Raw genomic sequence first — 24,409 nt, 5'->3', positions numbered from 1 at the left:
TTTTCAACAACTATTGTTCTTCTAATATATTATTTAAATTATTATTTTTAAGAAATAATTACAAGAAAAATAAAGTATAGGTTACAAATGCAATCTTATATCGTAATCTTGAATAACACGTGTATATCGTATACTGCTAGTATTAAAGAAACTTCACAAAACTGTTTCAAGACAATGACTGTTTGAATATCATCAATGTAAAAACATTTTATAAAATGCTATATTTATAAAATAATATAATAAATTTGTAAATAATATATATAATATTGTTTTAAAAATATAAAAATATCAATTAACTTAAAAATATTTTAAATATTATTTTCCTATTTAAAATTTTCATTATAATTTTGTTAAAAAAAAACTAGGATCCCGCCAATCATAGAGTATTATTCAAACTATGAAACAATATTGAGTACATGTTACCGATCAAGCTTGAATAAATAATAATCCAAACAATATGTTAAAAAAAATGTTGAATATAACAAATATTCTTTTATTAAAGGAAAATTATATTGAATTATACTTTACAAATAATGAATTACTCTATATACAATGAATAAACAAATCAATTACTATTTCAAGATAAATAAATTGCATTTCATCAAAATAAATAATGCAAAATTGATATAAAAAAATAAATACAAAACTTTGCTAACAGATGAACGATAAATAATATTTATTTATTAGTATTTAGAAAAAAAATAAACAATAAATTACAGTTTATATTATAAATTATAAAATAATAATAATAAGTAAATAAAGTTAAATAACATCAATCATATACAAAAATTCTATTCAAATTTTAAAAATATTATTAGGATTTTTTTCTGAATATCCTTTCTTAATATTGAATTATTTTTTAGCATATCTTATACGTAAATTGCAATCATTAATATTGACCAGTAACTGGTCACTTGTAATTTAGTAGAAAAATTGATTTTAATTTCTTTTTTATTAAATAATTACGTTTTATCTAATGTATCTCATTATAATTTTTTTTTTATATTTATATATGTATTTATTTATATGATTAATTAATTAATCATATATACATAAAATAAAATATTAATTTAAAATAAATTTTATTATTATAGAAATTGTTAAAAATATTGAAAATAATACAAGTATTTTAATAATACTTTAATAAAAGTACTTTATAAACTAAATTTTCATGAACATTTTTTTGTTGCTATTTTAAATGATTGAAAAATTAATTCTTTCCTACTAATTAATCGAATTTATTTATTCTTCGAAAATTAATCAATTAATTTAATATGATTCCTTTGAAGATTGGATTTGAAGATTGGTCGTGATGCAAATTGTCATGCTTTATTTCATATTATTTGATTTTTATTTATGGAAATCAGTTATTTATCAGTTATTTATTTTTTAGAAAAATTACAAATTTCTATTAATCAAAGGAAAGAATCACTTTCATATTTAATCGATTAAAACAGTAGAGTAGTTAAAAAATGTTCACAAAAATTTATATATATATAATAGAATTATATATATATAATAGAATATAATTATATATTCGGCAGAATGGCCAATAATTTCTCTAGTAATAAAGTTTATTATGAGTTAATATTTTCTTTTATTGTAGTTTATTATATATTTTTAAATATCCAATACAATAAACATAAATTTGAACCAAGAAAATAAATTATAATAACATTCGTTAGATTAGAAGTATAATCAAGTACACTTGTATTCGACGAACATTTAAAATCTTGAAAATAAAGTTTCACAATTTATTTCAAAAAAATTTTATTCTATATTTTTTAATAGAATTACCCTATTTTCAATTATCTGTATCATATCATGAAAATATATATTTGAATTACATTAAATTTAATAACTTTTATATTTCTAATAATACTTGAGTTATTAAATATAATACTTCAATATAAAAAAATAATAATAATTTGATATAAATTGAATATGTTCAATTTTTATTTTATTTTTTATTTTATTGTGAATGAAATATAATGCAATCAATATTTAAATATAAAATAAATATAATCCAACAATCTTTAGTTATAAAGTAAATTTATTTAAAATTTAAAACAATATACAAAAAAAATGACGATTAGAAATATAATATCACGAAACATTAGAAGTAAATTTTATAATTATAAATGATATTTTTTAATAGTTTTATTATGAATATGTACAGATTAATATTTTTTTATGTTTTATATCTTATGGCTATATATATAAGAGTATGTACAGAATCAAATAGTAATATCTTAAAAATTCTGTATTCGAAAAATTTTTGCAGCAAAAAAAATTATATCTATTTTCAGCTTAGCTATTCCTAATACTAATAATCTTGCCATTCTTTAAAGATGAAGTTTTTGGATTAGAAATTTAATGAAAATTTTTACTAATACAGATTAACAACAAAAAGATATATAAAATTCACTTGAAATATTATTAAATAAATGGAGAATATTATAAAATTTATTGGCTAACAAACATTAATTTCTGAATACTGAAAATTATTACTAAAGTTGTTAATTATTTTTAAATGATTTTATAAAGAGTAGAAATGATTTTGATTTTAATTCACTATTAAATCATATAGAATCATATAAATATTAAATTATATCATATGAAATTATATATTAGTTTTGAACAAATAAACTATTATTAGAAATTTTATTTAGAAATAAATCTATGTTATTACATTATTAAATAATTTTATCTTATGGAACAAAAGATAAAATATTTTATAATATCAAAGAAAAAATAATATCTCAATATATAAATATAAACATATTTTGGATACAATAAATAAAAATATATTGAATACAATAAATAAAAGAATGATGAATATTTAATTTTATTTAATAATCAAATCTTTCGAATTTTTATATATTTCAATTTTATTTCATAATTTGATCTTTATGCTTTTAAAATATTCTTTTTTATGTCTAAAAATATTTTCATCTAATGCAAGTTTTTTCAATTTTGACAATAAATTTATTTATATCATATGTATTTTTTCTATCACATTTTTATTTTTTATATTTGTTTTTAATACAAGAATTGATTTCCAAAAATATTGAATAATATTCTGCATATTATACATACTATTATACATATTACATATATATATTATATTATACATATATTATATATATTATATATAATATATAAGATACAAGATGTATAAGATATACATGTACAAGATATTTATAAAAATGTGGCATACATTGATGCATTCTAGATATCAAAACAATCAAATAAAACATATACACATATATCCAAAAAAACTTAATAGAAGAATTATAAACATTTTAAATTAAAGTGAATTAATATATAGTTGATTCATCTAACTAATCAAAATAAAAAAATCTTTATATCCATTTTTTTCGAAATATCATATAATAATATTGTTCGCGCCCGCAACAATTATAGTGGATTGTTAAGTGCATATTCATGTACACATGAGTGTATACATATAAGTGTATACATATATCGAATGCTCTTTCGATTGAGATGTAAATGTGTGTATGAAGAAGCAAGTGCTAATGATTGTTAATATATTTATTAAAGATAACTGTATAAGCAGTTACGTCTATAAGAGAGCTGAGTCTCTCACAATTTTACAACAGATAATCATGTCCGACATCAAAGATTTATTTTGGCAAATCATTATTCCTCAATATTTTCAAAATATTTTTTTAACAGTAATTTATTTCTTTTTTTAAAAATATGTTACAGAATGGATATAATTTTTTATTTTATAACTACTTCTAACAATTAAAATTGATATTTCGAAAAGCCAACTTCAATAAACTTTGATAGAGCTTATATTACTATTATATTATATACTATTATACTAAAGATATGATAATTTTTTATTTTGAACTCATTTTGTAATCGTATAGTTTTCTTAGCGCACACTAATGAGAACTCCTGTGTATATAAACATAGTGTACATATATAAGATATATATAGATAAAGCAAATTAAGATTCATAATATTTTAAGTATAAGACAAAAATTAAAACCTCTGAGCTGATACATTGATTTTTAATACCATATACCAAGCTGAAATGATATTAAATCTTTAAATTCTAGATAATAAATCACATCCAAAGAAATAATAATTTCATAAAAATTCCCATACCAGCATGGCAAAATCAACTCAAAAAAAATATAAATTCAAAAAGTCTTTGAATTTAGAACTCTCGAAAAGAGTTCAGCCGATGTATCAATATCCAACAGATTCATACTGTTGAAAATACTAAATAATTGGTAATACTAAGTAAGTACTAAATAAGAAATATCTGAAACTTCTATATTGATAAAAATTTCATTATCGTTGATATTTCTTGAGAATATACTAGATATATATATGAAGATACTGGAAATTGTCTAATAAAAACGAATATATCTTATAATTAAACAATAAAGTGAAAATCGTTGTGTGTCCATATTCTTTCTAAAAATAAGATTCTGTACGCAGAGGCATACAAAAATATTAACATTTAAAAATACTAAATACTAAATTTCACACGTATCAATTCAAATAAAAAAGAGCATATAGAATTGTTCTACACAATATATCATTCAATCAATTTGAACAAATTTAAATAAAAATTACTGTTAAGGCCCGAGTTTGTGAAGTAGTCGGATCCTGATTTTATTTTCAACAGGTCGAATACCTGCCAATAGTTTGAATAGCCTAGCAGTAATTTATGAGCAGGTATGATTTTTGTAACGTGTTTCAGATCTTGGTTTAAGCAGATGCCATAGCAACGGTCACTTCACAAGTTACGTTTGCACGTCATATGATGGACTACCGTGGAAGCGAGCGCAAAAATCCTGATTTCATGATCCGCACTGCGACGCGACCCTACGAAGGCCCATCCTTCGAAATCGCCCTTCGACGCGATGATAATAAGTCTGCTTCTTCGAGCAGTAATATCAGTTTTAGGCACTCTTTGTGACAATATTCAAAGTCATTCACGCTTACGATTTTAACAGTTACTGAGATATGAGATAACAAATATATTTAATATCAAATATAATAAAACTCATTAGCTGTTGTCATTATTATTTATTAATCTAAAATAAAAACATAACAAAAAAAAATATATCAAATAAAGATAAAATATTAATGAAATAAATTATTCAAATCGAATTGCTTTACAAAAAAAAAAAAAAAATACAATTCAAAAGGTGTATGTATGTATGTATTATATGGACACACTCAACGATATTGCAACCATTCTGCTGCGTGAAATAATCAGGTATGCATTTCACCGAATATATGAAATCACCTGATATTTCAGCAATGTGCACTTTATGTGATTCTACTAACTATAAAAGTTGTCTAGTTTATAAAGAACATCAACATAAATTTTCAAGATAGAAATTTCGAATCTAAGAGATTCGAAATACAATTTAATCGATAGTTTAAATTACACATGAACATTATGAACAATCAACATTATGAATAATCAATAACAAATAATATAAATATTATTCCCTTTATCACTTATAGAATTAATCAAACAATATTTTAAGGAGCATCAACAAAGATAATAAATGTGAATAACAACCTCAATATCATTATATATAGATCATAAAAAAATCCTTTAGCAAACTGAAGCAAATTCTAATAAGATAAAATGAACAAATCAATAATGCTAACTCTATTGATAATAATAATAACAAAAATGATAAATTCATGAATAAAACTATATATATGGCATGCAAATGGATTCATATGTCGCAAATATGAATTAGATAAGAAAATATGATATGTATACAATACAATATCCGATAGAACATATCGCAATATTACTCTAATAATCTAACATAAAACACCATATATTCCTAACTTATAATCATGATTATCTAAAATTATATATATATTATATAGGATTATTATATTATTATATTAACAGATATTCAGATACCCCAGATACCCCTTAAATATCAATTTCTAAAAAAGATTTTAATATTTTCTTCAGAATTCTGGGTAATAAGCTTTTAATAGGATTATGATTTCAACGCAAAACACGATTTCTGGAGTTCAAGAATTACAAATGCAAAAAGTTTAGCACTTTTATCAAGTTTTCAAACAAGCTAGAAAAGTTTACAAATAAGCACCGATAAACTAACTTACTGAAATAGAAAATTTATTCTGCATTACCAAAAATCTCTCACTTTGTTATATATGATCCTTCACAATAAATATATAAGCTGAACAATCTTCTGTCAAAGCCTCGACTATTACTCATTATCTCCATTAAAAGTTAAGAGAATGATAGGAAGCAGTGGAATCTTATATTTTTCTTATATATTTTAATCTTATATATTTTATCATAGAAGCAGCTGAATCCGCAACTTCTGTAATAGTTCAATATATCAATTAGTATAATATCAATTATTCAGAATTCATTATGAAATAGATCGCTAAAAAGAGAAAACTAAAAACATGACAGAATACTTGATCTCTTAACAATAAAAAACTATTAAATAGAGCAACTCGAAAACTCATCTGATTACTAAACAAAAACAAAAATATAAAAATATAAAAATGAATCTTTCAGTGAATATTTAAACAATCTGACATTAACTAAAAATACCAACTATTCTCTGTGGAAGTAACCAAAAGAATCGCAAAATGATAAATAAAGATTTCTCCCATTTTGAGATCAAGAGGGATACTGAGGGGTTAAGAATTCTCAGGAAAAAGTAAATACATTCGGCACTTTTTTTACTGAAGTATTTAAACCCTTTAAACAATTCTTAAGCAGAACAGAATGAATATTTATAAACTTCAGCTTTCTCCATCCATCAAATGATTCATCAAAAGAAATCAAACTAATGATAACTATAAAAATAAACTTTAAAAAGTCATGATCTAATCGCAAGTAATATAGTTAAAGAGCTTCTCAAAAAAAGTTTCGCATTATTAACCTCAATATTCAATGCTGCATCGGATACTTCTCTAACCAGTGGAAAATTTTACATATTACAGTAATTAAGTTTGATAACTAGTAAGTATTAAGTTTGATTTAGTTTGCTAAAACCCTACATAAAATATTGCTCTATTAGTTTTTTACCAATTTTCTCAAAGCTATTTAAAAAATTATTAGTAAAACATATAGAATCTATTCTAACTGAATCAAATATAATATCTAATTAGATTTAGGAAACGACATTCGATTTTTCAACAAGTTCAACTAGTCGATTATATAAAAAAAATCTACAATACAAACGATATTGTTTTTTTTAGATATTAAACAGATATTTGATATAGTATAACATATAAATTGGTATCTTATATACTAAAATATAAACTAAAAAAATTTTCACATCTTCTTATTATATTATAGAGAAACATGCAATCATATTTAACTAAAAAATTTAAAGTCCGATATTAAGATATAACTATCTCAATTTATCCATTTAATTCTGGAATTCCGCAGAGAAGTATGTTTGGATTCTGTATTTAATCTGTAATGCAGATATTTTAATTTTTTTAAAAGCAATCACAGCCACATTTGTCAATAATTCTTGTCTCACATGACGATTCTTCCGAAGCTTCTAAAAATCTACAAGAGCATCTGAATAATATAATTAGTTAGTTTAAAAACTGAAACATATAAGTAAATGGAAATAAATCGATTCATATCATTTTTACTTTCCGCAAAAACACATATTCTCTGATGAAATTAAATAATATAATAATTTCATAAAATGAATATATATATTTATAATTATATATCTCAGTTAAATATTTTGGCATAATTCTAGACAGAAAATTAAAAAATATATTGAAAAAAATGTGCACAACTTAAGATAAAAGTAAAAAAGCTGTACTACTAGAAAACATTCTAATTTAAAATTAGAAAACAAACTATTGATATACAAGATTATTCTGAAATCTGTTTGAATACAATTATGAGATACATTTCGAACATTGAAATCATACAAAGATATTAATCAAAAACTCTTCGTAACATATGTAGTGCCTCATAATATGTCTTTAACGATATAATACAATAATCTTGCAATATTTACCGTTAAACAAGAAATATCAAACTATAGCAAATATCATATACTACAGTTATTATAGCATAGAAATCCAGAATAACTGAATAGTTAAAAAAAAAAAAAAATAATAAAATTAACTCATATTGATATTAGCGATTATAGATTAAAAAGATATATTTCCTTAAATCTAGTCAACAAATACACTAATTAATTCTAATATTATCACAATAATTATAATGTTCTCTTATATACAAACTTATATAAATATTATAATCTAATGTGATACTATAAATTTCATATATAATGTCAACAAATTTACTTACAATTTCATGAGAGGAATTGATTATAATTTTATATACTTTAAGTCATTAAAAAGAAAAAAAAAATAAATTCGCTTAAATTTAGCTTCAAGATTGTAATTTTAATTGAATAATATATCCTAATATTCAATCTTTTTTTTTTAAATATAATAACAACAATTGTTATAATTATAACGGTAAATATTTTTATCTACATATTGGTTTTTTTTATTTTCATTTGTATTTGACTTTTTAAAATTTTCGCAAGGATATTAATTGAAATAATTTATTCAAGAGCAAATTAATGTTAAATTGAATTCACATCTACATAAAATATTTATAAATTAAATTTTAATATTTTAATTTTAATGTTAATTCAATATTTTTAAATATTTAATATATTTATATTTAATATATTTAGTATAATTCAATATTTTTAAATATTTAAAACAGTTTATACAATATCCATTCAATATGTGTTCCAGTTGTATATTTTTCTATTAAAACAACAATAACAAGAACAACATCATTAACAATAACAATCACAACAATAAAAGAAAAAATAAAAATTTTTTGCAAAATATTTATGATAATTTAACTTATTAAATGATTATAATTAAATATTAACAAATTTAAAGTATTACTATCATAGAAGAATTAATATTTCATTATATATGCATATTTATTTTCAATAATACAAGAATATTGATAAATTCCATAATAATTTTAACAATTATGGAATTTATTCATGACTATCATGATTATTATTACACATTTTCTAATAATGACTATCATAACGAAGACTTCATTATACATTAACAATTATTTAGAAATGCATTTATATTCATGTAACTTCCACTACAGCTCGTAAAGCTGTGAAAATAGAAAGAGCATTTGACACATACTGAAATTTATTAATATATAATTAGAATACTTAATTCATTCATCAAAATACACATTTGAATATTATTTTGTCTTACCGAACAGCAATAACGTAAAGTAAGCTCTGGTAAGAGAACATTAATAGAAAAAGTAACTGGTTTTTGATACGTCATCATTATCAGCAAAGTTTTTTGCATATCTAATGTTTGTTCATACCATATTGAGTTATATGCACTTCGTAAAACATCTATGCTCTAGGAATTATGAAATTCCTATCAATTGTTCTGAAGAACTGAGTTTTATAAATTATAGTTATAAATTTATAATAATTTAGAATTTTAAAATTTATAATTGAAATATCTTAAATACTATATCTTTATAAAAGAAAATTACAATTTCACATTAAAGAAAAACATTTTTATTTTTATTTCGTTAAATTAATTTTTCTATATTTTTATATATTAAGCAATTAAACATAAAAATAAATATATTTTTTTTAAAAATCAGACAAATTTGTATTTAGAAACTAAATATTTTTTATAAGAATTTCATATATTACTATATGTTTCATTACATTTTAAATGAAAAGTGAATTATTGATTTCAAAGTTAATTTTATAAATTCACTTCAATATTATTTAAATACATATGAATTCATGAAATTCATTAAAGAAATAAAGCATATACAAGATAAATATCCAACTACTTTTCTAATATATCTTGGAATTGGTATATTTTTTCTTTAATCAAATTAAAAAAATCAAGAATTATTAAATTTCATATAATTGAATAATATTTTAGAAAAAAAGAACACTATTTTTACTTTCGTATTTTTCATTGCTTGTTTTTCTGATAAGAAGTTCATAAAAAAAGTTAATTTAACGATAAGTTTTATTTTTCAAAGTGATTTAATGAATTAGTATATGATTTTTCTTGATTAAAAGTTTTTTTATGGTTCTTTAATTTTGTTATTTAAAATATAAGTGTGACTTACCATATCTTGCATATGATCAGCTGGCCACGCATAAATATAAATTTGTATAAGAAGACATATAGATATGGTTATGAATTCTATTTTCACAAATAATGAGCAATTCTGTTTATAAATCATAATATTAATTCATTATATTATAGACATAGCAACATAAATTTCACTTACTATAATCATTACAATACCAGATAGAATCAGAATAAATGTACTTATTGTTATAGCATAAAATACCAAAAAACGAATACAGCTCACAACTTCTTCTGCGTATCTAAAAACCATTTAAAATAAACAATAAAACGAATAATTTAAGTGACACAAAACTCACCTTCTTAAAAACAATAATTTTTTAAGACAAACGATTAGCATATCAATACTTGTAATTTTCTGTAATTCCTTAATCAAACATTCAAATCTTGCAGTTGCAAACCAAAGAAGAAGTGCTCCAAGTAAGCTTAAGCATGTATGCGCAGCACATTGATAAGTAAAAAAAAATTGATGCATGTATATAATAATATTTATTGTGGTATAATTAATTTGAAATGGATATTCTGTTCCCCATGGAAAAGAAATTGGTAAAAATATAGGTCCTAATACAAAAACAGTTGCAGTTCCATATATTAATACAATAGTTCCTCCATACAAAATATTACATTTTTTGATATATATGCATAAAATATCATATAATTGTTCTTCTTTAACACATATCATCATTTCTTCGACTACACGCTGTAATTTATAAATAAAATATGTATCTTTTAATTTTTATTTGTAATCAAACGCTAAAAATAATTAAAAAACGCTAAAAACTTACTTGTAAAGCGTTATATTTTATAAAACATATAATAGTTTGTATAATATGTTTAAATATACATATCAATAAGCAAATACATTGGAAAAGATTGATTAGATTATGCACATTCAAATGAATCGTGTAAATTAAAGGTAAAAGTACCATAAAAGCGTTAATAACGGCACTAAGTTGTAGAATTTTTATACACACGATTTGTTTTCTAGTACTATTGACAGGAAGTGGCCAACAAAAAGACAAAGCCACGCTAAGCCAAATAATATAAATACTCTTTTCTGGAGTTATTTGTTTCAACATAGTTTCAAGAAACTGTTTGTCTTGAACGAAATAGAATTTAACTGATGCAATAGTGCGATATGTACAGGGTATTATTTGAGTATAGAATATTTAATAAAGCATACTCAGTATATCAACTAATAACATGTTGGTTAGTGATTTGTATTTTTCCCACTACTGGTTAACCAGACGGCAATAATTATCGATTGCATTATATATTACCATAACATATGGTATGAAACAGGTGCAAAAAGAAATCATTGTGCACAGAATTAAAATTTTCTTCGAAGTAGTAGAACCAATGTTGCATATGTGCATCAAAATTACTTTGTCTATAATAGCTTACACGTGATATTTATAAAATCTATAATTAAAGAGAATTATTAATGTATCGATTTATTTATTTCACATTTCTGCTGAGACTGATAGTTTTCTTGATATCGTCAATACAGATGTTACGATAGAAATCTTCGAATGGAAAGTTAAATTAATCTTTTAATATTTCTATTAAATTAATTATTAAATTAATCTTTTAATATTTCTCAGGCAATAAGAAATATTGTTAATATGTATAAATAAATATATAAAATAATCGGGACAATCAACTATAAATTATGTGGATTTTTCTGAATCCACATTTATAATCATTATCAATAATCATTTGTGAAGACAGATATATTTGTGAAAACAGATATACTTTATAAAGTTTTTTAATTATAAAGTCAAAAAATTTTATTAAAATATTATAATTAAAGCAATATAATTATTTTTTCTACTCATTTTTTTAAATCCGCATTATACTTTGAATTATTTAGTGAATATAACAATCGTATATAACAATTCAATGTTTAGAATTAGATTTTATTATATGCAGAATTCTGGAAATTTAATTTTTTTCAACTGTCTTATTTTTATTAAATTATCAATAAGCTTTTCAATATATTTGGAAGATTTACTTATTTAAGTTTATATACATATTTTTTTGTATATTGATACATATTTTATACATATTTTTTGTATATTTTTTTGTATATTTTAATTCTATATTTAAGTTTTTAGGAAGATTTTTATTTTTCATGTATGAAAGAGATGTTATTATCTCTCATAAAATTTTATTTCGGAATCATTGAATGATATCTATTTCGGATTTATTAGTTAATATTTATTATTTTATATTAATATTATAGTTAAATTTATATTAATATTATATTATAGTTTTTATATTAATATTATAGTTAAGTTGTATATATCGAGATAAGTGCGATTTTATATAAAAAAAATTTATTCTCTAATAAAAACTGCGATTTTGATTTAAAAATTCATTTTATTTAATTTTATTTTCCAACTGTTGTAAATATTTTTTCCAGGTAAGTTTTTCTAAATATATACTTAAATGTATACTTCATTATTAATATTTCATTATTTTAATTTTCATTTCTGTTTTTTTTATTTTTAGATTACTTTGACTTCATACGGTTCAATGCTTTGATTTCATGGATTTCTATAAGATTTTTGAATTTTTATGCAAAACTTATTCATATATATAGCTGTAAATATATTATTTGAAATTGAAAAAACTGTTATAAAAATCTAATACAGAATTGATCCAAGGACACAACTTACAAAACAATCATTAAAATGAAATGGAAGCTTCTAGAAAACATTGTGAGAAAAAACTTTTCAAGTTGTAATAATTAATATGTATAAAATATAATTATATAATATAATAACTATAATTTTATAAGCATATTTTTACATTTATAAAATATTTTGTATTGCAGAGATTTTTACTATTTATGACAATTTTCAATTTCACTTCCAAGTCTATGTATTTTCTCAACTATTAAATGCTTCTCATACAATCCAAATTAATATTGAAGAATTTTATTTTTTATACAACAAAGATTTTTATACATTTTATAATTAATTTTTCAAGAAATTTTGAGTATTAGTAGCAATATTGGCCTATATGACGCAATAAATATTTCACTGAAATTGACATAGAAAATACGCTATAAATGTCTCAAATTTCAGATCATATTCATACATTTAGTCACGCCGAAATATTTTTAAAAAATATGCAATTCCAAGGGTCTTCTAAATTCTTTTCTTAAAAATAGCTTATCCTTATACAACATCACTCTATACCATTCCTATTCAGTATCTTACTAAGAAAGATGTATCGCTAATGTTTCAGTGATATTCTTATTATTTCTAATTTGTATGTTTGTCTTTCTTCGTATTGACGGGATAAATTGTTAAGCATCTTTAATTTTTTGTTATTTTTTATATCTGAAAAGATTTTTTATATAGTTTCTATATTTTCGTTTTTATCTTCATATACAAATTTTTTTAATCCTTTATTTAATTTATTAAATTTGTGTTCAGTGATAAGTGCTTAAATATCTATCGCTTTTTTTCTACAAATTTAACTTTTATTTATTTGAGACAATAATTTTATTTTGTTTGAAATATTTATTATTTGATTTTATTTGTTTGTTGAATACTTTGTATCAGAGTTATTTTCTCTTCGATCATTTATATTTTTTAATTGAAATTTTAGATTACATATATATTTACATACATATTATTATATATTAATTTATATATTTTTTAAACTTTATCTAATCGTTTAATAATTTTATAATTATGAAATAAAGTTTTTCTTATTTTTTCAATTAGAGTTGAATTTATAGTTAATATAATCATAAAGTAGTTAAATGAGAGATTGGAATTTAATTTTCTGATATATTTTAAATATATAAATATCTAAAATTTGCCATGTCGGAAAGCTAATGAATTGAGATACTGGTATTTACTCTATACTACTGATATTTATATTCTTTCCATTTTACAGAATTTTTTGTTCTTAGAATTGGCAAGTCTCAAACTCGAGATAATTTGTTCCGCATAATTCTCTTACGTAACAAATCTGTCCCAAAATTTAAAAAAATCACACAAACTCTATTGATTTTGTCAATAAATTGAAACTACAAACAGATATCCAGTCTTATCTTTAAGAGTTAAAAGGACTTCAAATTGGATTAAAAAGATTTAAAGAGCTCTGAGCGATATATTGTCTTCTTCAATAATATTTAATATTCAATAATATTTGTATTTCTTTGCTATTATATTTTGTTGTATTAACGTAACTCATGTTTTCCATATAATTTCGGTATGTATGTATATATGTCTTTTGTTGATTGGCATGTTTCTATTTTTTTATATTTTTTTTATAATTGTTGCAATTTTTATAATTTGGATAAGCTTCATTATATAAAATATACTTAATAGACGAGTGACTTTGAGTATTCCTTGAAAAAATATTTCTCTGAATTTAATAATAAAATAGTTTTAATTTTATATAATTTAATATAATTTTTTAATTTTATAAGTTTTATATATTTTTGTATGATCATATCTTTGATATACGATGTATTTATATTGTTATAAATATAACAGATTTCATAAATTTTTAGATATAATGATTAGACTCTTAATCAATAAAAAATAAGAATAAAAATTTCTTTGTTTTCTAGTTACAAATGTTTAAGGTGCTTCTAACTTTAAAATCTTTGAATTAACTATTATACTAATGAATTATAAAAAAACAAATTAATAAATCACAGACCATATAGTCGAGCTGTGACGATTTGAATATAATCGTGCCGACCAATCTCGATAAACAAGGCCAAGTTCATCGAAAAAAAAGTGTATTAAATTTAAATATTTTTTTATCGAAAAAAAATTTTTCTTTATCCAAGAAAAATGAATAAACTAATTATTTGCTATTCAGTAGAATAAATAAATTGCATTTATTTAATATTGAAAATGAATATAAAATTATGATATAAAGAAACGCATATAAAATTTTTCTAAATAAATGATAATATGTATTTGAAATAGAAAAAAAAATGATAAATGATAAATAAGCCTACATATACTATATATATATTATATGAATTATAAAACAATTCATCAAATAAGATAAATAATAAAATAAATAAAGTTAAATAAATGGATAAAATCAGTTACTTATCGAAAATTTAATTTGAATTTTGAAATATACCATAAGATTTGTTTTGTCTAGGTGTTCTTTCTTCGGTAGCCTGATCCCGCGATTAGAGAAAGTTATGGCTGCAGTGTGCTTAATATCAGAACATGAGAAGATTCACCGCCTCTAGAAAGTCGTGCAGACATATGACGCAATATGAAACGTTCGTGTTGGCGCAGATTTGATAGCAAGACATCATAATACTGATATGACACAAAAACATAATCCAAAATAACTGTGAATTTAAAGTTAAGATCTCAGTTATCCGGAAGGTGAATGCTTCATGGTTGTGGTCCAATCACCTATCTAAGGAAGGACCTTACGACGACGTGAGAGGAACTATTATAAAATATGCCTTCTTACTTTCGCCGCACATCGGACCTGGCACCTCGCTAATTCGATCGCTCTCGACGGATGGTTTTCACAAATCGTACACTTTGGCGTATATTTCTGCCAAAAGATGGCAGCAGTATCTGTTAGCATCATCGCTATTGCATGGAAGACCATGTGCCATTCTCTAATGACTCTAATGATATGTCGGCGCAGCACTTGCCACAGTTTATCGGTGCTACGGCAGCTTGCCATCAGGTCTGCAGTCTATATACGCGCTTTATATAGCGCCATTTTCCACGCCAACTGCCACATAGAGGCGGTGAACCTTCTCATCCTGTCCCTGGATATTAAGGTTATATAATGCAACTCGACATTGGCAGGCATAACGCAACACTCTCCAATTGGTGGATTAGGTTGAAATGAACATCGAAGCACCAGAAGAGAAGACTGAGATATATCAGTCTGAACATATATTTCGCTGATCAGCAATCACGACCAGAGCGAATGAAAAGAACGTCTCGATCTTGCGAGATGCTATATCCAACTTCGATTGATGGATAGCGGAAATTCGGAGATCATTTTCAATTCCGCGAGACAGTCCCTTTATCATACGGTCAAAAGTGTGTTGTCAACGTAGCATATGACTTTTAAGTAACGCGTTCGAAGAGAGCGTCTTGACCTGATGAGTGAGATAAAAACGAATATTTCTCTGTCAGCCATCGTTACATTCATGCTGATGAAGAGAAAAAATAGATTCAAAGGAGAAATAATGCAGCAGTTTCCTTCTGCGAAACAGTCATGTTAAGAAAGGCAAAGAATGAGAGGAAGAGATGATGGCGCTCCCTTCCAACAGTAAGTCCTTTACTCAAAGGCTGCAGAACGGTGAAGTATAGACTTTATGTTTACGAGTATGCGGATCAGTCTAAAACACTGTTTGGCCTATGATGGTCCACTCTATTGAACTCGAGCAGTGTTCCAAAATTATGTAAGTATTAATGAAATGAAATGGAATTAAGTTAAATCGAGTCGAATCGAGTTGAGTCGAGTTGAATTGAGATGAGGTGAAGTGAGTTGAGTTGAATTGAGTCTAACAGGTAGATTTGACGTCAGTTCCATCTGTCTTTGAAAGTCAACTTTACCTAATCTTGAAAGTCAACTCCATCCGACATTGAAGATCAATTCCATTTGAATTTGACGATCAACTCTACTCTACCGAACTTGAATGTGAAATCAAAGACGAGCACGGAAGTATTCGCTAAGAGCTTCTGATGCTTTCCGGAGAAGGTTTTAGCCGATAAAAATCATCTGATTCAAAAATGATCATGATTTCCTCTACAATAAAAAAATAGGTGTAGTTGAATGACTCATATACCATTATAGAAAGAATAAATTTTCCTCTCCTATTGTTACTAGATCATTTACAAATGTCTATTAAATTATATTTATTGAACTTGTTATATTATTCTAGCATAACCAAATATGCTGAAATATTTGTTAAATTAGATAATGATCTAAAAAACTCATCTTAATCTTTCACAAATCATCTTTGATATTTACGGTATATTGCCAATCAAGATATGGAAAAATTTAATTATCAGGATTAGATAGAATCACAAAGAAATTAAGAAGTGGAAATTCAAACAGAATTTTCTTTAAATTAGTAGTGTTCTCGCCGTAGCCGGGTTAACGTCGTCGCGTTGGACTAATTAAGCGATGTCTATTAGAAACCTGTGTCTCCTATGTAAAATACAAAGTACAAAGTATCATGTCCGATGGTCAGAGCACGATTTACCAATTGATTTGCTCCGCGCGAGAGTTTGTGCGATAGTGAGTTTAGCCACAAAGAAAGTGGTTCAGATCGACTCTCTTCCTAGCTAATTGGTAATATCCTAATTCTAAGTGGGATGACCAATAACATCGCCGGCAGTACCTGATTCGCAATATGGGCCAAGGTTGGTGAAATTCCACGCCCAATAGATGTCTTGTATATAAGTACGCGTTGAATATGATCTTGACTCCGTTCTTCCATGTGTTTTGAAATGTTAATAAATAGAATGTACAGTTTTTTAAATAGTTAGTTTTTGCTTGCTAACAATATGACGCTAATGATATTTTTATGGAGTTCATTTTGTCTTCTGAATTCATAGTCTATAGCCAAATTGTAACGTATGCAAAAAATTCAAGCGTCACTTTATGCTGTATTTTCCCAACGCATCTAATGCTAATATCTAATATAAATTGCTAATATCTTTATATTATTTTTCAAAAGCATACTAACTCATTCCATACAAGTAGAGTGTATAGTTCCTATAAAAGTTCCATTATAATCGTTCTGAAAATATTATTCCGAATAATTTTCTATTGGCTATAAATCAACATTTTGTTACTACGTTTAACACTTACGTGTTAAAAACGGATTCGCGTAAAAACTACAGATAAAAAACGCGATAGATCGCATCGACGTTATGCGACGTTACGCGACGTCGACTGGTATTATATGAGATTTTAGTCCCATAAGATGTATTTATTGTGTACCTTATTTTGATGGATATCGAATAATTAGTTAAAAAATAATTAGTTAAATATATATAATTGTTACATGAGATGTTTCATCTGTAAATTTTTTATATCTCATTCATATATGTGACAATATGTTTGAGATTCAATTTATTAAATTATTATTAAATAAAAGATTTCTGATATTTATTGTTATTTATTAAAGTTATTTATTAAAGAATTATAATTATATGTAATAATTATGGAATTGGTAAAAATAACAGTATTTTAAAAAGAATTTAAGGAAGTAGAAAAAATTCTATCTTGAAGTATGAAAAAAATTATTTATATATTATTATTTTATATGAATTGATAGCAGTATCAAATTAAAAATAATTGAACATATTATAATGCAACTACAAAAAAATTTAATTTCATCATAAAAATGTTCTTCATTTTTTAAATATTTACTATATATCGATTTAATAAAAAAAATGATAGAATTAAAAAAAAAAAATTTCTTTTTGTATAATATAATTTTATTTAATTAAATATATTGAAATATTAATAAACTTTATGTTTTATTGATATAAAAAAATTAATGTATAGATATACAAATATATTTATTTTCAATAATATAAGAATATTGATAACTTTAACAATTATGGAATTTGTTTATAATCACTTATCACATTTTCTAATGATGACTATTATAATAATGAAGACTTTATTATACAACAATTTAAAATGCATTTATATTCACTTATCTTCTACCACGGCTCGCAGAGCTGTGAAAACAGAGAAAGCATTTGCCACGTACTGAAATGTTATTAATTTACATTTAGTTCTGTTTACTTTACTCATTCATCATAATGCACATTTTGAATGTTGAACTTATCTTACCGAACAATAATAACGTAAAGTAAGCTCTGGTAACAGAACATTAATGGAAAGAATTACTGGTCTTTGATACATCAATATAATCAGCAAGTCCTTTTGCATATTTAAACTTTGTTCATACCATATTGAGTTATATGCACTTCGTAAAATGTTTATACTCTAGGAATTATGAAGGTATACGATTATCTTTAGGAAAAAATAAATCTTATAAATTGCGTATAGCGAAAAATAAAATTAAATATTTTAAAATAAATATTGTATATTTATGAAAAAAAATTATATAACATTGAAGGAAAATATTTCTATTTTTACTTTGTTAAATTAAATTATATATATACTTTTATATATTAAAAAAATAAAAATGGATTTTTTCTAAATCAGATTTATCATTTTATCATCATTTTATTGCATTTTGAATAATCGAAAGAAATGTGCTGTTAATATTAAATTATTTAGTTTAAAATACTATTTTATCACTTATAACAACATCATCGCACATCACACATCAATTCAACAAATTCATTAAACAAACAAATAAAATAAATATTCAACCATATAATTTTCTGATATATCTTGAAGTTACTAGTATATTTTCTTATTTAATTTAATTTTAAAATTAAGAATTACTAAATTCAATACAATTTACTTAGAAAAAAAAAAGCAAACTTACTTTCGTACTTCACATATCGTAATGATAAAAAATTCACAATAAAAATGAATTATTATAAATTATAAATGAATTAAACAATGTAAATTTTATTTTGCAATGTGATCTAATTGAATTATTAATTATTAACTTTTTTTAACGAATAACAGTTTTTCGTGATTCGTTAATTTTGTTACTTAAAATATAAATATAACTTACTGTATCTTGCATGTAATCAGCTGGCCACGCATACATGTAAATTTCCATGAGAGAGGACATACATATGATTATGAATTGAATTTTTACAAGTGTTGGCGAATTCTGTTTATAAATTGCAATATTAATTCATCGTAGACATAGCATCATAAATTTTACTTACTATGATCATTATAATACCAGATAAAGTCAGCATAAATGTGCCTACTGCTATAGCATAAAATACCAAAAAACGAATACAGCTCACCACTTCTTCTGCGTATCTAGACAAAAAAATTATTTAAAATAAACAAAAAATGAAAAATTTAACTAATATAAAAAACATACCTTCTTAAAAGTAATAGTTTTTTAAAACAAATTATTAACATATCAATATTTGTAATTTTCTGTAATTCCTCAACTAAACATTCAAATCTTGCAGCCGCAAACCAAAGAAGAAGTGCTCCAAATAAGCTTAAGCATATATGTGCAGCACATTGATAAGTAAAGAAAAATTGATGAACGTATATAATATTTCTTGAAGTATAATTAATTTGAAATGGATATTCTGTTTCCCATGGAAAAGAAATTGGCAAAAATGTTGGTCCTAGTACAAAAACAGTTGCAGCTCCATATGTTAATACAATAGTTCCCCCATAGAAAATATTACATTTCTTGACATATATGCATAAAATTTTATGTAGTTGTTCTTCTTTAACACATGTCATCATCTCTTCGACTACACGCTATAACTTGTAATTAAGATATATATCTTTTTAATCAAATAATAAGAGTAAATGAATAAAAACTTACTTGTAGAGCATCATATTTTATGAAACATATGATAGTTTGTATAATATTTTGAAACACACATATCAATAAACAGATACATTTGAAAAGACTGATTAAATTGTGTATATTTAAGTAAATTGCGTAAATTAAAGGTAAAAGTACCATAAAAGCGCTAATTATGGCACTAATCTGTAGAATTTTTATGCACACAATTTGTTTTCTCGTACTACTGGCAGGAAGTGGCCAACAAAGGGACAAAGCTACACTAAGCCAAACAATATAAATACCCTTTTCTGGAGTCACGTATTTCAACATATTTTCAAGAAACTGTTTCTCTTAGGAATCGAATCAAATATAATTCAACTGATGCAGTAGTGGGATATGTATAGGATATTATTTGAACATAGAATATTTAATAAGTAATACTCACTGTATCAACTAATAACATGTTGGTTAATGATTTCTTGTAGTACATTCTTTCTGGTAAACCGATGGTAATAATTATCGATTGCATTATACATTAGCGTAGCATATGTTGTAAGACAGATGCAAAGGGGAATTATTTTGCAACAGAACTAAAATTTTCTTGGAAGTAGTATTTAAAAAAATATTCTTTCACATTAAACGGAAAACGAATATCTATAACAGCTTAGACGTGATATTTATGAAAAACTACAGATAAAGAGATTTTAATTTAATTTAATCGTATAGTAACAATATGCGTTTCTCATAAGATTGATAGTTACAAAATAGAGATATTACGATATAAATGCAATCTTAAATGATAAGTGGAAAATGTAAATAATTGCTAATATAATAGATATTTATATATATAATAGATATTTGAGTTAATCAAAAAGATTCGTAACAAAATGAATAGTAATACAAATAATCAAAATACGTGAACAATTTTCATAGTTAAAAACAAATAAATATGATTTATAAAATTATTTTTACTTAAAATTAAGAAATTTTAACAAAATATCGTGATTGGAATAATGTAATGGCAAACAAATTATTTATATTATAAGGTATTTTATTTTATAAGATCTTTTTCTACACTACATAATTTAGAAATCAAATATATTTTCACTAAAATAAATCTATTGAAATGTATTATTGCAAGATTGCTTATTATTTTATGGAATATTTTCTTAACTAATATAAGAATAAAAATACAGAATAAAAATTTTAAAAAGTAACAATTCCAAAGAATTGTATACATATATATGTATATACAAAATAAAAAATGAAAATATTATTGCTATTATTAAATTATTAAATTATCTATTTCAATCTTCATGTATATATATAATAGAATATTAACTAATCTGATAAAAAAGTAAATAAAATTATTAAACAGTACATTTTATATTATTAAAATTTTAAGATATGGAATTTAAATATTTGCTTTTTTATAAATAAAAGCTTTTGAAGATTTCAAGGTTACTTTGATTTTTTTCTAAATAGAATAATTTATTTTTTAAAAATGATCATTACTAGATCATTTAAAAAAATGAACATAAAATCTCTAAAAAATCACTGAGAAACTATCAAAAAAATATTTTATGAAATATTCTCCTCAAAACCATTTAAATTCCATATTTTATGAATTTCATAAAATTCATTGCAGCATTCAACAATTATTTGAAATAATTAGTTAAGTGAATTAGTAACATTTTGAATTAGTAACAAAAGATAAAAAATTTCTTCAATATTTTTTAGATAATGATATTTTTCTGTTTTCTTTTAATAAGTATTATTTTTTTATATTTTTATTTTACAAAAATCAAGAAAAGTTTTGAATTAATTCTAATAAAAAATTATATTAATCTTAAAATTAATGAATTTATAATAAATTAAAGAATTTATGAAAAATAATTTTATAAATATTTGTCATATAATTAAAAAAGATTGAAAAATTTATTCTATTAGATAAAACATATTAGAAAAATATGTTTTAAATTCAATTAATCAAAAGATTATTTTATTTAAAAAATGTACAATTTAATTCTGATTTGAAAATTTGATTGATTTGCTAAAATATTTTTCTATTATTTAAATAAAATATATATAAAATATTTTTCTTTCATTTGATTATTCATTTGATTGATTCATTTGATTTCATTTAATCATTCATTATATATCTCTTTATATATATTTTATTCTTATTTTAAAACTTTGCAAATGAAAATTATATAATAAAATTTATATATTTTTTTCCATTTATATAATACTTTTATTTCTACGAGTAATAATAATATATTATCTATGGTTAGTTAGACAACAAAACTTGATACAAAATATCTTAAAAACAATGAAACACCGGTTAATTTTTTTAATTTTAAAGATAATTTAAGTGACACTTTTTTTTGCGGTTTTTGTTACGGTTTTGTTAATGACCTATTATCAAAAAAATGCTTGTTAATTACATAGACTAGTAGAATTGCATCTAATGAATCAATTTCGAACAAACAAAACCAAGTAACATGTATTGAAAAAAATATCATAAATATAAATATATTTTTATTAAAAAAAATATATTGAATTTATTTTTCATTAAATTTTTCATTAAATTATAAATTTTTTATATAATAAAAAAAAACAGATGTAATATTTTTTTAATCAATGAGCGATAAATGTGTTTGAATATAATAGAAAAAATTAATAACAGAAACAATTTAATAAACTACAATCTTAATTTTTAATTATTAAATTATAAAATAATTTTTAAAAATAAGTAAATAAAATTAAATAAATAAATAAAGTAAATCGCTTATCGAAAATTCAATTGAGATTTTGAAACAAATCATTAGGCTATCTTTTTTTGAATATTCTTTATTAACATTGATGATATTGTGATTACCTTAACATTGAACATTAAATTTTTGTCAGATTTGCTAAACTGATATAATACTAAACTGATTAAATATTATAGATAAAATATTACCATAAAATAACGTACATAAAGACAATGTATATCAATGCATTTATCGTTCATTACGTTCATATGCAATAATTAACACATCACATATTAATTTAGTAGAAGAATTGATTTTAATTTTTTTTTAATTTTTCATTCATATTATACATTTTAGTATTAAATATAATAACTTGTATTTAAATCATTAAATTCTGACTCTAAAAAAATACCTGTTAATATGAAAGTCGAATTTAATACCAATTATTATTTAAAATTTTTATTTTATCGCTACTATAATTTTGATAATTACATACTAGCATTTTTTATATAATGGAAGAAAAAATTTCAGCCAGTAGTACAAAGTTAAATAATATATGTAGAATAACTAATATATAATATATAAATACTAATATATAACATATTAATTATATTTTTATTTATCATTATTAATTAAAAAAATGTGATTATTGAATTATTTAGGTCCACCAACGTTCCGCTGGTTCAGCCCGATCTTAGCCCGTATCGCAAAACAGATAATGTTGGTGATGTTATTGGTCACATTCTTCACTTACAATTAGAACACTCCCAATTAGCCACAAAGTCGACCTGAGTCACTTTCTTCCTGGCTAATGATCACTACCGCACAAACTCTCGGGCAGAGCAAGTCGTAGTCAATTGGTAAATGATATTGGAATGATAATCGTGTATCGAATAATAAATCGGATCGATACTTGTACATACGTGTGAGACACAGCTCTCTCATAATACATCGCCCACCGTCTAACTAGTCA

The 24,409-nt window shown here is 22.9% G+C and overlaps 2 protein-coding genes across 9 annotated transcripts in view; both read right to left on the bottom strand.

Annotated features, from left to right (window-relative positions):
• LOC105736805 (uncharacterized) overlaps positions 1-11,377 on the bottom strand; it is an 87,199-nt gene extending 75,822 nt beyond the window's left edge. For 2 of the 7 annotated variants that reach the window (XM_086914641.1, XM_086914642.1), the window contains exons 1-4: positions 11,007-11,376; positions 10,521-10,921; positions 10,364-10,463; positions 10,199-10,300 (exon numbers count right to left, since the gene is read on the bottom strand). In XM_086914641.1, coding sequence (XP_086770767.1) covers positions 10,199-10,300; positions 10,364-10,463; positions 10,521-10,921; positions 11,007-11,300 — 897 coding nt within the window. In that variant the 5' untranslated portion in view covers positions 11,301-11,376. Of the gene's footprint in view, positions 1-7,405; positions 7,595-9,013; positions 9,498-10,198; positions 10,301-10,363; positions 10,464-10,520; positions 10,922-11,006 lie in introns of those variants that run through there. The other 5 variants (XM_012493177.2, XM_086914643.1, XM_086914638.1 and 2 more) reach the window with 5 other exon arrangements.
• Positions 11,378-18,837: 7,460 nt separating this feature from the next.
• Positions 18,838-21,039, bottom strand: LOC116415230 (uncharacterized). Of its 2 annotated transcripts, none has more exons than XM_086914644.1 (6): positions 20,717-21,039; positions 20,252-20,649; positions 20,088-20,187; positions 19,928-20,029; positions 19,066-19,221; positions 18,838-18,981 (listed from the first exon to the last, which is right to left on the bottom strand). In XM_086914644.1, exons 1-6 carry the CDS (start codon positions 21,008-21,010, stop codon positions 18,922-18,924), a joined length of 1,110 nt encoding a protein of 369 aa, XP_086770770.1. In that variant the 5' UTR covers positions 21,011-21,039; the 3' UTR covers positions 18,838-18,921. The 2 variants fall into 2 exon arrangements, with proteins under 2 accessions (XP_086770770.1, XP_086770771.1); XM_086914645.1 differs by having other exon boundaries at positions 20,252-20,655; positions 20,717-20,827.
• Between the last annotated feature and the right edge of the window lie 3,370 nt (positions 21,040-24,409).

This window comes from Apis florea, unplaced genomic scaffold, assembly GCF_048593485.1.
Source record: "Apis florea isolate Af1SG1 unplaced genomic scaffold, ASM4859348v1 contig_3696_pilon, whole genome shotgun sequence".
NCBI lineage: Eukaryota > Metazoa > Arthropoda > Insecta > Hymenoptera > Apidae > Apis > Apis florea.
The sequence above is the reverse complement of the archived record's forward strand: the minus strand, read 5'-3'. Positions and strand labels throughout refer to the sequence as shown.